General features: G+C 40.3%; 1 protein-coding gene across 2 annotated transcripts in view; it reads right to left on the bottom strand.

Annotated features, from left to right (window-relative positions):
* Nucleotides 1-17546, bottom strand: part of ubxn4 (UBX domain protein 4) — a 94606-nt gene that overhangs the window by 54806 nt on the left and 22254 nt on the right. For both annotated transcript variants that reach the window (XM_080037465.1, XM_080037466.1), the window contains exons 3-4: nt 7287-7315; nt 4597-4715 (exon numbers count right to left, since the gene is read on the bottom strand). In XM_080037465.1, the coding sequence (XP_079893591.1) occupies nt 4597-4715; nt 7287-7315 (148 nt within the window). The remainder of the gene's footprint in view (nt 1-4596; nt 4716-7286; nt 7316-17546) is intronic.

Below are 17546 nucleotides of genomic sequence, written 5' to 3'. Positions count from 1 at the left end.
CTATATTCCGACTACATACACAATCCCTGGAGTTTCTAAATCTCTCTCACTCTCTTTCTCTCCTCTCTCACACTAAGCACTAAAATGCAACCTATTGGCCTTCATCTCACGTTCACAATGCATATTGTAGAGAAACGGTGTTTCAGCACCATGGTCAGAGAGCGGAGGTCAGCATTAACACTATATTTTTTCATTGCAATTTTAGTTAATGCTGCACCTACACTAGTATTTAATAAGTTTTTTATTTATTGGAGAATTACAGCAGTATTTTTATATTTGCTATGCATTTTATTTGTAAGCTACATACTGTCAGCTAGTTACTGACAGCTAAAGCTGTTCATTCTCCGTTAACTATGAACCATACCGTACTGTACCGTACCGTGACTTCAAAACCGAGGTACGTACCGAACCGTGACTTTAGTGTACCGTTATACCCCTAGTAGACGGTATAAGGTATAAGTTTTGACTAACTAGCAATACCAGCTAAATTATATATGTTTCAAAACAACCAATAACCTCTCTATTTAAAAAGAAATCAAGCAAGTAGGCTTATAATAACCATTAATAAATTATAGGCTATCACCTCACAGTAGGCATATTGTCCACAATAATCGCACAACAGCCACCCATCCAAAAAGGAACTTTAAAAAGTTGCATGTTAAGTGTATGGTCCATTATTTGTATTTAGTGTGTCTGCATAGTATTGCACCAAAACAGTAGAAGTTTTCTTTAATTGTGCCTTGTACTGTCTGCATGTTAGCACAAACGTTGTACCTGCACATAGCAAACAAAATTGCACAACGGCCGCCATTCACACATCTCACCCTGTCCGAACCATCTCACAGTTAAGGAGAAGCTCACTGTGAAGACCCAAAGGTCCAAAAGTCGCTGTGAACCGCCAAGCTCACCACTGTCTTGCAAAGCAGAGAGATGTGGTTATGATGACTCCTTGGGAAGCAAGATATTCCAACGCACCGAAGATGACAACAAGTTTGCTCCCTCTATTGAAGACAAGCTGTTCATCGAGATGATGGATAAAAAGAGCTACATCGACGACGGTAACAGCTGGGTAGCCCCACTTCCGTTCCGCCTGTCAAGACCACGTCTGCCTAACAATCATAGATAGTATAATAAACTAACAACAGAGAGCAAGCTCTGAATCGTTTCAACTCTCTTTGTCGCACGCTCGGAAGAAAGCCAGAGATGGAGCAGCATTTTGTCACCTTCATGCAACGTATCTTCGATCAAGATCATGCAGAGCTGGCTACTCCATTGTCTAATGGAGAGGATTGTTGGTACCTACCCACATTCAGAGTGTATCACCCCCACAAACCAGGTCAAATCAGAGTTGTGTTTGACTCCAGCGCCAAACATCTTGGAGTGTTTCTGAACGACGTGTTGTTGACCGGACCAGATCTTAACAAGAGTTTGCTGGGAGTTCTGATGCGTTTTCGATGTGAACAGGTTGCCTTCACCGCCGACATCTAACAGATGTTTCATAGTTTCATCGTGAGGGAAGATCACAGGAACTTTCTCCGGTTCCTATGGTTCAGGAACAACGACCATACGGACGAGGTTGTAGAATACCGGATGCGGGTCCATGTATGTGTTTGGCAACAGTCCGTCTCCAGCGGTAGCGACCTACGGCCTCAGACGAGCTGCTCTACATGGAGAAGAGGAGTTTGGTCACGCAGCGAAATAGTACGTGACCAAAGCCTCTACTGGCTCCGTGGTCTCCATCTCCCAGCCGCAGCTGGACAACCTGGTTTTGCAGTATATGTCGGAGACCTGCAGCCTTTGAGAAAAGTGGACAGCCCAGCTTTCATCAACTTAATTAAGGGGTTGCAACCATCCAACAATGTGCCATCAAGGAAAAAAGTACAGACACTGCTAAACAAGAAATTTGAATAAAACTTATGCAAATTTAAGACTGAACTCTCTGGTACTATTTTAAGTTGTAATTTGTTTGTAGAACCTGCCTGGTATAATTTTCCAGTATTGCTTTCTTTGAATGCAATTTCATGTGAATTGTTTCCAGGTTTGGAAAATTATAAAAATGGAAAAACATTTGCACCTTAACCGTTTTTGTTTGAATAATTCCTCATTAAAAAGACCATTCAAACAGCAACTTTTTCCTCATGTTTTTGAGAATATACTGTAGGGGTAAAAGCTGCAGCTGGCTTCTAGTGTCTGAATGTTATTGAAATAATTTCTGTCTGTGGTTCTATATTGTATGTGGCAATTATTTAGAAAAATAGTAGCCTGCAGCAACATATTATAACATAAAAGATAACTATGAACTTGTTCATTTTTGAACTGTGAACTTAGTTCAGAATTTTGAATTATGAACTATGAACTGAACTAGTTAATTTCAAAGTGTGTGTGAACTGAACTTTGAACTAGTTCACGTAGAAAAAATACTTTCCCAACACTGTCTAAACCTGCTACAAACAACTTGTTCAACAACCTTCAATAAATGGACATACAAGTGCATGTCGACGACATCATTTACGTCTTTCATTATCGATCCTGTCCTCAAGTTTCGTGGGAAAAGTATTTAGCTGTCTGGTGATGTGTGCATCGCTACTCGCTCAGGTGCCAGAACACTTAAACATCATGTGGTTCAGGCTAATCATACCCATTTTGGATGTCTACTATGATAAATAATGCAGGTGGTACAAGCCAAATAGGGGGAGCTGCAGTTAGGTTTGTGTCCTGGAATGTTAAGGGGATTAACGGTCCTAAGAAACGGTCTAGGATTTTAAACAATTGAAAATGTATGTTTAATTTTAACAGGAGACTCATTTAGGGTTATAAAATCACACCAGACTTCGTAAGCATGGGTCAATCATATCTTCCCTTCCAAATTTAATAATGGATCACAAGGGGTGGCAATTTTGATTAATCAACAAACTCAATTCTCACTAACTGCTATAATTGGAGACCCCAATGGTCGATATGACATTGTCTCTGGCCTCCTATTTCAAAAACCTGTTATTTTGGTAAATGTGTTTGCCCCTAACCGGGACGATGCTGAATTCGACAATAAATCATCCCTCCCTAATTTAGATACTCATAGATTATTTCTTGCTGGAGATCTGAATAGTACAATTGACCCATTTTTCGATAAATCTAGCCCTAAATCTGCCTCACCATCTGTAATGTCAAGGGTCTTCTTAGATTTTATTAGATTAAATGGCTGTATAGACCCATGGAGGCTTTAAAATCCGACCTCCAAATATATACAGTATGTCCACCATTCTTTCTCAAGGATAGATTATTTTTTCATAGATAGCTCTTCATCTGTGCAGTGGAATCTGTTGAATATTTGGCCATCATCATTTCAGATCATGCACCACTCATCTTAGAATTTTTTTTCAGTTTGAACATTAGAGAGCAATCCTTCTGGAGACTTAATGTTTTGCTACTTTAAAATGGGAAATTTTGGATGGATCCATCTGCTCTATTCGTCCCCACAAGCATGTACTCAAACTAATCAATCTCATTCCAAATGTTTCCCCCTGTCACGTGGGACATGCCAAGGATGTCCTTTATCCCCGCTCCTGTTTGCAGTGGCAATTGAGCCTCTCTCGATTGGACTGGTTGTCGTTGTTGTTATGGGGGTGGGCCGTGGGAGTGAAGAACATCGCGTCTCTCTGTATGCAGACGATCTCTTGATCTATGTAAGCAATCCAGAAACTAGCACACCCGTAATTGTAACACTATTGAACAATTTGGGGTCTTTTTCTGGCTACAAACATTATTATCAGAAAATCGAATACTTCCCCATTAATGAGATGGCAATGCAAATTAAACAAAAATCATTCCTCTTCCACTTCACACATTCTGGTTTCAAATGTTTTGGAATAAACATTATGCGTTCCTTCACCTCTCTTCTTGGAACTAATTTTACACCCCTAATTAACTAAATGAAGAGAGCTGGTGTTCAAAAGTGGAGCAGTCTACCTCTAACTATTGCAGGGAGAGTACAATTGCTATGAGACACTTTTTTGTTTTATTTTTTACTTCTCTCTTTTTTCTTTTTTCTATGTATGTTTATTTAAATCAATGGTCATCTACCCTAATGTAGTGGAAACTGAGTAGCCTCATTGACATTTGTGAAACTGTGAGTTTAAAGCCTTGTTAACCAATTGGTGTAGAAATGTTGGCATGCAGATGTGTGCTTGTTTTAAGTGTGTAGATCCTTAAACCGTTGTTTGTATAAGGTTTTATTTGGTTAAGATAACATGTAAATGAACTACTGTTTTACTTCCTGTAAAATGTCACATCCTTAATTCTTCAATAAAAAGATTTATATTAAAAAAAAATTAAAAAAATGAATTGTGTTTGGCCTTTTGAAACAGTTAAAGGTCTTCTTATCGGTTAAAGGTTAAACGGTTTAGCGTGAACATCCCTATAGTCTGGGCAGAGTGAATATCCACCATGAATTGTGGACACTTTAGCATTGCTAAAAACATGCATGTAATTCTCCAATTTACTGTAGGATACTGTGAAAACACGTGGAAGGTTTTAAAAAGAGCAGTAGAGATGTGAATGAAGATTGCATGTTTTATAATGCAACCTTAGCGCCCATACCTGCGTAACTGTGTTGATTCTTTTCATCAGTTCTTCAGCAGACACACTTCCAGCAATGACCTCCAGCAGAGTCCCATTCTCTCCAATAAAGAAACTGGAGGGGATGCACACTACTGGATCTTCACACAGGAGGGTTAAGGAACAAGCTCCGAGCAAATAACATGTGTAGCACTGAGTGCTTAAACAGGATAAATAGCACTCTTCATTGATCACACACTTATGAAAGACAATTTTCAGAAACAATGAAAGGAAGATTAATAATGATGATGTCATTAATGATAACAAGTCATCAAAATGAGATGAATAGATAATATGGCCCGTCAAAATCTAACTCAATAATATAAGTATAGAGATTCTGTACCATCGGAGCTTAGCAAATTTTGCCAACATAGTGTCAGAAAAGAGTCAATCACCAGTGCAACCAAGACATTTTCCACATACAGGTGAAACTCGAAAAATTAGAATATTGTGCAAAAGTTCATTTATTTCAGTAATTCAACTTTATAGGTGAAAATAATATCTTATACAGACTCATTACATACAAAGTGAGATATGTGAAGCCTTTATTTTTTATAATTGTGATTATTATGGCTTACAGTTTATAAAAACCCCAAATTCAAAATCTCAGAAAATTAGAATATTACATAAAATCAATAAAAAAAGGATTTTAAATACAGAAATGTCGGCCCTCTATAAAGCATAATCATGCATATGTACTTAGTACTTGGTTTGGGCCCCTTTTGCACAAATTATTGCCTAAATGCGGTGTGGCATGGATGCTATCAGTATGTGGCACTGCTGAGGTGTTATGGAAGCCTAGGTTGCTTTGATGTGGCCTTCAGCTAGTCTGTATTGTTGGGTCTGGTGTGTATCATCTTCCTCTTGACAATAGTCCATAGTTTCTCTATTGGGTTCAGGTCAGGAGAGTTGTCTGGCCAATCAACACAGTAATACCATGGTCAGTCAACCAGTTACTTGTGGTTTTGGCACTCTGGACAGGTGTCAAGTCTTGCTGGAAAAAGTAATTCAGCATCTCCATAAAGCTTGTCAACAGACAGAAGCATGAAGTGCTCAAAAATCTCCTGGTAGACAGCTGCGGTGACTTTGGACTTGATAACACAGTGGACCAACACCATCAGATGACATGGTGCCTCAAATCATCACTGACTGTTGAAACTTGACAGTGGTCTTCAAGCAACTTGGATTTTGTGCCCCTCCACTCTTCCTCTAGACTGTGGAACCTTGATTTCCAAATTAAACGCAACATTTAATTTGGATGAGTGATGATTTGAGGTATCATGTCATCTGCTGCTGTTGGTCCACTGTGTTATCAAGTCCAAAGTCACCACAGCCATCTACCAGAAGATTTTAGAGCACTTCATGCTTCTGTCTGTTGACAAGCTTTATGGAGATGACAATTTCCATTTCCAGCTAGACTTGGCACCTGCCCACGGTACCATAAACCACTGGTAACTGGTTGACTGACCATGGTATTACTCTGCATGAATGGCCAGACAACTCTCCTAACCTGAACTCCATAGAGAAACTATGGACTATTGTCAAGAGGAAGATGATACACACCAGACCCAACAATAAAGACGAGCTGAAGGCCACATCAAAGCAACCTGGGCTTCCATAACACCTCAGCAGTGCCACAGGCTGATAGCATCCATGCCACGCCGCATTTAGGCAATAATTCATGCAAAAGGGGCCCAAACCAAGTACTTAGTACATATGCATGATTATACTTTCTAGAGGGCCGACATTTCTGTATTTAAAATCCTTTTTTTATTGATTTTATGTAATATTCTAATTTTCTGAGATTTTGAATTTGGGGTTTTTATAAACTGTAAACCATAATAATCACAATTATAAAAAATAAAGGCTTCACATATCTCACTTTGTATGTAATGAGTCTGTATAAGATATTATTTTCACCTATAAAGTTGAATTACTGAAATAAATGAACTTTTGCACGATATTCAAATTTTTCGAGTTTCACCTGTACATATGGTCTAATTTTCCATGTCATATGTAGTGAAATGGTTTACTCAAGAAGAGCAGCTATTCAGCACTAGCAGATTGAGACTGAGCAGGCTTGCGCATGCGTATTACTATTAAGTGCTAACCAAATCACTTTGAATGATCAACGATGAGGCAGCGACCGACCCTGCCTTGGGTAACCTAACCTCCCTTATTATCACATTCATCTTGGTTAATTTATAAGTGCTTTTTATAGCAATTGTTTAACTTGTGGTTTTGTGTAGAGTTTGCGATTAAAAGTTAGCCGTACAGCCTTACCATGATGATCTAGCACAAAAAAAATTGCTATAAAAAGCACTTATAAGTTAACCAGGCTGCCCAGGTAGAATAAAACCGTACTTCCTCCCTTAGCTCAGAAAAAGCACTCCTTTGGTCAGTTGTCAGTAATGCTGGCTTCAACCGCATCTGTTGGTCTGATGAATGTGGGAATGGAATGGGTAGTGCAACTAATGTCTTTCCTGAGAAAGTGGGTTCAATTAGTATGCCAGTGTGTATGGCTTGCCTTCTACCTCTGATGAGTTTGTTGTTAATTTTACTGCTGAAAGATTAGTCAGTAATAAATAACTTGTTAACTCACTTTCCATCATGGCTCCACACTAATTGGACCCAGGAAGAAATGGTCAATATTTAGTACAACAAAAGGATACAGTACTGAGAGAACTGCACACATGTCTCACTGTAGAAGAAATGTTGCAGCATCACATGGTGAAAAAACACATTAACACATATTCTTCAAATATATTACAACAAACACCTATTAAATTAATTAAACAAGTAGATGGTAAGATCAAGATGTAGAAGTGTGTTGCTTCTTGTGATAGGAATGAGGGAAGACTGTGAGCTAAGCATGGCAGAGGTATACTTACCACAGAGTCTATTCAAGGTGCAGAGACTCCTTTATTTTTTTAAACAAATATGAGGGAATTTAAGAAAAATGCTGTTTTATTCAAATTTAGAAGTAATGCTGAAACTTTAAGATTCCTTGGACAAGTGATGATATTGCATTGTTAAAGTCTGACAAAGGATTAGACACATTCAATTTAGTTTGGGTACAATACCATACTTAATGGCATGTTGTCAGTTTCTTACCAGAAGAATATAAAGGCAATGGAGACTGTCAAAATTGTGTATAACAAAATGATTTGTCCTGTGCTTGGATTTATGTACAACCCAAATTACGAAAAAGGCAGGACGTTATGTAAAATGTTAATAAAACAGAAAGTCATAATCTCCTAATCCTTTTTCAACATGTATTCAATAAATAACAGTACAAATACATATGTATTTGTTTAAACTGTTAAATGTATAGTTTTTTGTAAATATAGAGTAATGCCCAAGACCTCAGGTATGCATTAAAAATTACATGATTTTTTAAAGGCTATGACTACATGGGCCATGGAACACTTCAGAAGGGGCCTGAGGGGTATACTACGAAGTGAGATTAAGGGCTGAGCGAGGTCTGTTGAGTCTAAAGCCAGAGTTTTCAGTAGGGCTGTACGGTATGGTCTAAACTCTAAAATGTATATCACAGTATAATTTGAAGCATAACGATATTACATCACGGTATTTTCATTTATCTTTAAATTAATGCTTGTGAAGGGGTAAAATACTTGCTATTACTGTAGGCCTATACTCTTGTATTAATAGGAGGACATTTATTGCTAATAAAATAAATACAATTTATATTAACAAGTAGAACACAATAACACAACACAGAATAAATTATACAAATTGTTCAAGATGTTTTTGACTAATCAAAAAACAAAAAGTGTTACACTTGCCCAGTAGTGGCCTTAGCTATGTTTCAACTAGGGGTGTAACGGTACATGTATTTGTACCGTACCGTGACGGTACAGGCACGTATTTGGTGTTACAGAGGTGGACCGCGGTCCGTTTGTGGCGTACATAGCGTTATATGGCGAATGTACAGGCTTGTTTTGCTGTGTGGCACTTAAAACTTGTCGTCGGAGTTCCCCCCTACGGTGGCCCTGGACCATTTAGCCTCCGGCTCGGCTCGCACGTGCGCAGTAGCAGCCAGCGATTGAGAGTCTCTTATCTCCATGGTGAGCATGAGGGTCAGGCAGTGTTGCTAACTTAGCAACTTTGTCACTATATTTAGCGACTTTTCAGACCCCTCTGGCGACTCTTTTTTTAAAATAAGCGACCAATCTAGCCGCTTCTTCTGGTGTTATTGGCGACTTTTGGAGACCCTGGCTGTCGCTAAAGCATGTATCGCTCTTAACTTCTAAACGAGCAGCGGGTGACTCCGTGGCCACTCCCCCCGTCCCAGAGCACTGACAGGCGGCCGAGTTCTCACGCAGCAGTCAGAGCAAGAGATAAACAGCTCTCCACTCTAGTTTTCCGTTTGCATCTCTATTAGCAGTTATAGTAACCCTCGTTTACAGTCTATCAGTAGTGCAAATAAAGATGTTATACAGTGCTATCGAACAGAGAGCGAACTGCATGACGAAAGTCAACAGGAAACCGGAGCTTGCAGGCGCCCCCCTGTTATTCAAATCCCGTTTGAGAGATAACTTAAGATTCCAGGTGAATTATGAAAACAGTGATAGACGTTTGGAACAATGTCGGTTGTTTCACTGCGATCGCCTATGCGGCAACACGTCGAACATGCATTTTAGAAGGCACCAAAATAAATAAATAATAAATAAAAAAATACGGGGCGATAGTGTATTACAGAACAGTTAGTGGCGTTCGGAGCGCAGAATCTAGGTCTACTATAGGCTACTGACGAAAATCACACAACACATTGCATCTATTTATTAACAATATTTATGAATTTAGGCTATATTTTGCTGCTCCAACTCAAATACAGCCCAGCCAGGCGATAGTTAAGTTTCAGTTTCGTTTTCATCTCCGTGGTATACAGCCGTTTGGACCAGCTGATCGGCTCCCGACAGCAGGAGTCAGTCTGCGTTCCAGTTGTACTGGGAAGTCGGATTTATGGTGCCAGTGATAACTGAACTAAATGATAAAATAAAGCGATCTTCTCCTTCCTATATCTGTCTATCTTTATCCCTCCACTGCACACTCAGTCACTACTATCCATGCTAAAAGGAAGCAGGATTATATAACCTCATTTAGCACATTATTTTTAAATATTTAAATATTAAATGTGTTGGTCTGTAAGCGCTAAGGGAGCATGTTTAAATAAAACCAGTGAACCTTAACTTTTAAATGTATTTTATTTCATGTTTCTATGTGCTACGCAGGCTTAGATATTAAGGTTTTGGTAGACTTGACAATTCATACTATTTTTTCAGAAAACCCTCAGGCATTAAGGACATGCATCCTAGATTGCCATAGTCATCAATGGGTTAAGAGAGCTGCATCAATATTTTCTTTTTTTAAAGTCAAAAAGACCCATTAATAGCCTACTGTATATTTTTTTATTGCAATTTTAGTTTATACTGAACCTACACTAGTATTTAATAAGTATTTTATTTATTGGAGAATTGCAGCAGTATTTTTATATTTGTTATGCATTTTATTTGTATGTTACATACTGTCAGCTAGTTACTGACAGCTAAAGCTGTTAATTCTCCCTTAACTATGAACCGTACCGTACTGAACCGTACCGTGACTTCAAAACCGAGGTACGTACCGAACCGTGACTTTAGTGTACCGTTACACCCCTAGTTTCAACCCATTCAATTGAATGGGGCCCCGCCCTCTGATAAAATCATTCTTGCTACCGGGCCCTAAGCCAGAGATACTCATAGTAGAGTCAAAGAGTTCAGTCACTCATGTCAATAACAGGGTCCAAAAAGGAATAAGCCTAAATATAAGGAAAGAAATCATCATCATGGGCCCCTCAACTAGTAGGGGAGAAATACAAAAGCATAAGAAAACAGCATTAGTAGCTCTGTCTAAGGGGCTTCATGATGAGCCTTTAGGGCCCCCACACACATACAGGAATACGATTTATATGTGTAAATTTTATGCTGATCATAAAAAGTAGCTAACCTCCCTGTATCGTGGAAATTAGTCTCTCCATCATAGAACATGAGTCTGCAGACCAATCTACTGTACTGTTTTTACAGTTGCAGAGTAAAGAGTGCTGCCTAGAGTGCTGCCTGATTAAGAAAAATCTGAAACATAATGTTCCTTCTGCATCTCAGGATTTGATATAGCCTCTAAATTTTCCCCTCAAAGTGCAACAGATTGATGCATTTTAATTCAAAAGGCACACATTTTCTTCCGGGGGGGATGCCCCCGGACTCCCCAACAAGGACCAGAGTAGGGTTGCTGGACGGGTCCCGGGATTTCGGGATTCCCGTGAAATGAGTCAGTCCGGGAGTACCGGAAATTGGCCGCGGGACCCGTCCTCCCGTTTTTTTGTTTTTTTCTTCGTTTTTTTTGAGGGGGGATATTTTTTTAATAAGCTAAAATGAATAAAACAAAGGTTACACAATATTTTGTGTGAAATGTATTTTTTTTTAAATATTATTTAGACAGGCAGGCATACGAAATACCAGCGCCTCTACAATACTGAAAGTGCTGTGTCCGAGGAAGAGTCTGATGATACCCAAGAATATGCGTATCAGCCAGAGCCAAGCGAGCAGACGATGACCCAGAGCCTTACTGCACATCTGCAGCAGGCAGTCATTAGCCTCGTTAGAGATGTCGCCGTCTTGCTCAGACCTGCGCAATTATGACGCTCGGCTTGCTGAGCGCACAGCATTTTTGCAGCATTTTTGTTGTGCGCTCAGCAAGACGGGCTTCATAGTTGCGCAGGTCTGAGCAAGACGGCTCCAAGTCGAACGAGGCTAATGACTGCATGCAATGTCCCGAGCCAGACCAGAGGTATGGGAATGACCTCCACAAAATAATTTCAAACGAGTTTGCGCTCTTCGAGGCAACCAAAGAGCGACCCAAACACCTGCAGCAGCTCTACTCTGCACTTTCCACCATACAGCCGACGTCCGTGGAAGAAAGAGCGTTCTCGGTGTGCGGTCAGTTCGTGACAAAGCTCAGAAACAGGCTGAGCAGTGTTTCTTGAAGTCACACTTCATGAAAATAAAAGAAAGGAAAGCTGGAAAGTAATCTTGCTTAGCGTGTCAGTTTGAATAGGCTGTTAGTTTTGTCATGTCTTATTTCACACGTTAAGAGCAATCGGTAGTGCATTTTTTGTTATTTGCCTATCCTTTGGAAAATATTCAATTTAAACTGATTTTGTTCATAGAAATAAAAATAGATTGTTTGAAATACATTTGTTCGCCAAACACCGTTTTTTGGCCATGTTTTGATATTGAACCTCTGTGAAACATTTTTCGTATTTTCTTCATAAAAACACCGTTTTCAATAGGCCTATTTAACTTCTGGAAAATATTTTGCCTAATTTGAATGGCTTTTCTTCATGTTATTTAAGTAGAAATAAAACGTGATGTAATATAGCGTTGTTCTGCTGCATTTATTTATCTATTGGCATTGATTTAGTCCCATTAAAGTAGTATTAAAGGGCAATAATGGTTTCAATGGGAAATCCCGGGAAATCCCGTGAGGAGCTCTGAAATCCCGGGATTTGAAAAGGGGCCATTTCGGGAAATTTCAGCAACCCTAGACCAGAGTCCCTTCCACAGTATCCCTAAATCCTGTGGGAAACACTGACTTCCTTAATATGTTTTTACTAGGGCTGTCAAATTAACGCGTTAATTTCGATTAATTAATCACAGAAAAATTAACGCGATTAAAAAAATTAGCGCAGATTAATCGCACTTCTATAATGCCCTTTGACCCGGTGCAAAAGTGGTGCGCAGCTGCACCGAGCTAGACCTGTAGCTTGCATACACAGCCCGCACGGGTGAAAGGGAGAAAAGTAAAGAGAGAAGCAGGGGAAAGGGCGGGGCCGAGGGCTTTATGGACGGTTTATGGGATGCTTTGGGCAAATAAGCATGACGGTAGGAAGACATTTTACCATATTTTCCGCACTATAAGCCGTACTGGATTATAAACCGCAGGTGTTATAATGTTTAATTACCATATGTAAGCGTTCGTGCAGAGAGGGGATTGTCGGGAAAGAGATGGCTGCTTGAGGAAGCTCCCATTTATTAACATTTCAACAAACAAGTTGCATATTTGCATAACGTACGTAAGTGTTACCATTTAGTGCAATAGTAGCTACTAGGGATGGGCACAAGTGTTTTCGCTACTCGTGTGATCGCTTGCATTCCTCGAGGATCAATTGATTCCTCGTTAAACTTTTTTCTATTTTTAGAACGCAACGCATCTGTCTACAGAACAACGGTTGACCGCAATAAAGCACTCAATGCTTATGTCAAACAGTCACAGTTGCCATATGATATTAAGGATTTTTTTCCACAAGTGTAAAACACATTTTCCTCACTGAAAGTAATTACACTCAACAAAAATATAAACGCAACACTTTCGTTTTTGCTCCCATTTTTCATGAGATGGACTTAAAGATCTAAAATTCATTCCAGATACACAATTGTACCATTTCTCTCAAACATTGTTCACAAATCTGTCTAAATGTGTGATAGTGAGCACTTCTGCTTTGCTGAGATAATCCATCCCACCTCACAGGTGTGCCACATCAAGATGCTGATCTGACATTATGATTAGTGCACAGGTGTGCCTTAGACTGTCCACAATAAAAGGCCACTCTGAAATGTGAATTTCTTTGCTTTATTGGGGGTCTGGGGAATCAGAACCAGTCAGTATCTGGTGTGACCACCATTTGCCTCATGCAGTGCAACACATCTTCTTCGCATAGAGTTTATCAGATTGTCAATTGTGGCCTGTGGACTGTTGGTCCACTCCTCTTCAATGGCTGTGCGAAGTTGCTGGAGACAGCTTATGGTGGAGAAATGAACATTCAATGCACGAGCAACAGATCTGGTTGACATCCCTGCTGTCAGCATGCCAATTGCACGCTCCCTCAATGCTTGTGTCATCTGTGGCATTTTGCTGTGAGACAAAACTGCACATTTCAGGGTGGCCTTTTATTGTGGACAGTCTAAGGCACACCTGTGCACTAATCATGATGTCAGATCAGCATCTTGATGTGGCACACCTGTGAGGTGGGATGGATTATCTCAGCAAAGCAGAAGTGCTCACTATCACACATTTAGACAGATTTGTGAACAATGTTTGAGAGAAATGGAACAATTGTGTATCTGGAATGAATTTTAGATCTTTAAGTCCATCTCATGAAAAATGGGAGCAAAAACAAAAGTGTTGCGTTTATATTTTTGTTGAGTGTAAATAGACGGGCCACAATTTAAACCGATCGAGTAGGTCTGCGATGGGGAGAAAAAAAGCATGGGCTGTAGTTGTAACAAAAAAAACAGCCTAAGTCACCATTTAAAATAAGAGGGGCAGCAGATAATATAAAATGATTGTCTTACAATTTAAATACATATAAATAACTCACCAAAGCAGATAGTTGTAGGCCTATATCCAACCGCGTAATGCTAACTCCGTGTCTGTGAATAATTACAGCGACTAATTCCTCATTAACGGAACGTTACACCGGACGGTTTTTTAATATTATTCCCTATTGAAGACTTCTTAACTGTTGTTGTCTCGGATCGAATGTGCCTGAAGTAAGCCTTGCTTCTTCTTTTCTTTCCAAGCGGAGAGCACTTTGCATGCTCACCTGGAGTATACTCATTACTAACTGAGAGTAACAAGTGTCATCTCCCCTTTTTATAAACGTAACTTTATCATCTGCTTTGAAATAATTGGACAGTTATATTCCTGAAACTGTTCTGGAGAAGAAAGGAGAGACCGTGTTCAGCTCCGCGGTGCTGTGGAGAACACAGGCTGCGCCGCGGTGGCACGGAGGTGGCAGTCATTTGCAGTTGATATTTGACACAACGCTCAGTTTATTGCACTTGCATCAAAATATTCAATTTTGTTAAACTTTAAACGTTAAATGTTTTGTACACGTATATAACATTTTAAAATAGGGGCGGCCGTGGCCCGCCGGCCTAAAGGCTAGACACTAAAATAAAAAAAAAAAAAAAACGATTTTCCTCATCCACCAATCGAGTGCATTTGAAACGAGGAGTACTCGATTACTAACGCCCATCCATAATAGCTACAGAACATATACTGTGCTGTGTAATAACAGGGTCGAAAAATGGGGAAAAAGTCACGGCTTATAGTCCGAAAACTACGGTACTTTATTCTCCGCAGTGTCTGTGCATTATTGATTTAGTGGGTGCAACAATGTAGGTTCAAAAGTATCTCTCAATCTTCCTCTGTGTGTCTCAATTTTGTTTGCTAGCTGTCTCGTCTCCCGCGTAAACGGACACCCGCCCCGTGTGTGTGTGTGTCAATATTTTTGCCTATGAGTAGGCTACGACGATGGTGAATGAATCGGCATAGGCATCTGTGGCAGTGCAGCACTGTCTGTTGTGGAGACAGAAGTTACGAGACACGGCGAGCGAGAGAGAGAGAGAGGGAGAGAAACAAACTGTAGCAGGCTATAGAGCTGTTTATAAACAGGTATAAAAGTGTCATAAAAGTATGCGATTAATTTAGATTAATTAATCACAGAGCCTGTAATTAATTAGATTAATTTTTGTTAATCGCTTGACAGCCCTAGTTTTTACCATTAATTGTATATGTGCGGAAAAGTCAGTGTACCTGACTGGATAGGTAGGAGTGGAGGGGCCCTTTAAGAGTCTGCACCCAGTGGCCCATCATCTCATAAACCGTCTACGAACCAACTGGATTCTACAATCTGTTTTCTTTTTGCGCATGCACAAGAAATATTTAATTTATTTTTTAAGAAAATTTTAAAAAAGTGGGGGGCCCCACACTAGGTCTTGAAACGGGCCCCAAGATCGTTGAGGCCGCCACTGCACTTGCCCCTGGTCTCCAAGTGCAGTGGCGGCTGGATTGCCCCTGGTCTCCTAGGGATTTAAAACAACATTCATTGTGCAATCTGCAATGTTCTGCTCTGTGGATGGGTATGGGAGGGGGTCAATATGTTTTTATATGTAAAGCACTCTATGCTGACTTTTTGTGTATGAAAATTACTCTATATAGTAAGTTTGATTTGACTATGACTCACTAGGAATGCTGATGATGCTCTGGTGGCATGCCTTTTCTTTTACAATCGGTTTCTGGTTCTATCATCTCTTAACTTTCATTTCAGTTTAAACTCCTTGTGTGGTGTTTATTTTTTATAAAAACTGACATGAAAACCATGCGCACACAGAACAGTTTCCGCGAGTGGACAAGCTTCATTGCGAGGACGCATTTCTCACCGGGCTGTGAGTGAGGAGCGGAGCCTGACCCTCTCTAGGCGCGCACAAGTGTTGTTCAACACTCGCTTACGTTTGTAGTTTGACAGACTGATCGCTCTTTATGTCATGACTGGATGAAGCTTTCCCCTCGCGGATGCTGTTCTGTGTACACAGCGAGGAGCATTTCTCACCTGGCTGTGAGTGACGAGAACGAGCCCGACCGTCTTGAGGCGCGCGTAAACGAGTGTTCAACACGCTAACGGTCGCAGTATGAAAAACTGATCGCTCTTTATGCAAGACTTTTTTTTTTTTTTAATGGCAATGCAATGCATTTCTGTTGAAAAGGCCCCAAAGTTTATAGGTCACAGTGTTTGTTATTTTCTTATAGTGTTTTAAGATGTGAGTTGTTCAGTGCGGATGACATTATAACTGTCAGTCAGCCGGAGCGTCTGTTTACTGAAGTTTCCTTTTCTTTCTCCGTCAGTTGTGTGAGCGTGCAAGTTGCCGCAGTAAACTATCATTCCACGGTTAAAACGTGCTTTCCCTGAGTTTGTTTTGCATCACCTGTTTGAGTAGGCTAAGTGCATGGAGTTTCCCGATCGCCGTAATAAGTTATAATTTATGCACGTTATTAAACGGTCGCGATTCGCCATTCGCAGCAGCTCTTTAATGTCTCACGAGCGTATTGCTATTGTTCTTTTCCCGGGATCTGTATGCTGCTTTGCATGTGAAAGAAGGAAATAAACAGCAGATAAATCCTTACTCCTCGTCTCATGCTTCATATTCTGACATTTTGGGCAGTGTATTGGCTGTGTTTTGGCCGACACTTCTGAAGTAAAACTAGTGATATTAGCCGATAACATACATCCACCAGTTTCCACTACTACAATTTTTTTTTGTGAATGACACGGGATCTAGCAGCATTGTCATGGATGTATTGGGCATGTGCTGGCTGACGACGCAGCGGCCACCTGCATTCATTGTGTGGCAGCGTTCATCACTGCTTTATAACTGCTATACCGGTGACACAGTAGAGTCAAAATCCATATCATAGCGCAACTTCATACGGGTTTACCTTCTATACCGTTTATACCGTACACCCCTAGTTTTCAGTATCACGAAAGGTGGCTCTCTTTCTACCTGGCTAGATCACGTGGTAACAGAGGCTACACGGCTAACCTGCTCAGACCAGTTTTTGTTCCAGAGTTTAAGCTTAAATCCGGCTCTTAGAGCGCTGCCCTTTGAGGAAACTACACATTTTGAAATCCCGCGGAACTGACTATATTGTCTGAGCGATACATTCTCACGGAGGAAACTCGTTAAATAAGTAAACTTATTGATCAGTAAGTTAAAGCCACTACGAGTAAAATGGCACGTTGGCGGCCCCTTTGGACAAAAGCGGTAGTATTTTTACGACGCCAGCTGTCGTGAAGCTGTTTTCTAGCGCGTGCCGGGCGTGCAAGATTCAAATGATCAGGAAGCAATATAGTGCATGTCCGTGTGTTGAAAGTGTGAGGGCACCGGACTTTTTTCGGCTCCGTGAGAGTGGTTAGTGACACAGCATCAACTAATGCCAGTCAGTGCTACACACACACCTGATTGCAATGAGTTGATGCAGTGTCACCTCTCAAGGAGCTGAAAGATTCCGTGTCCTCACACAAAGCGAAT

The sequence above is a fragment of the Ammodytes marinus genome, assembly GCF_949987685.1.
Source record: "Ammodytes marinus genome assembly, chromosome: 12".
Taxonomy (NCBI): Eukaryota; Metazoa; Chordata; class Actinopteri; order Uranoscopiformes; family Ammodytidae; genus Ammodytes; species Ammodytes marinus.
Note: the sequence above shows the minus strand (reverse complement) of the source record. Positions and strands in the feature narration are given on the sequence as shown.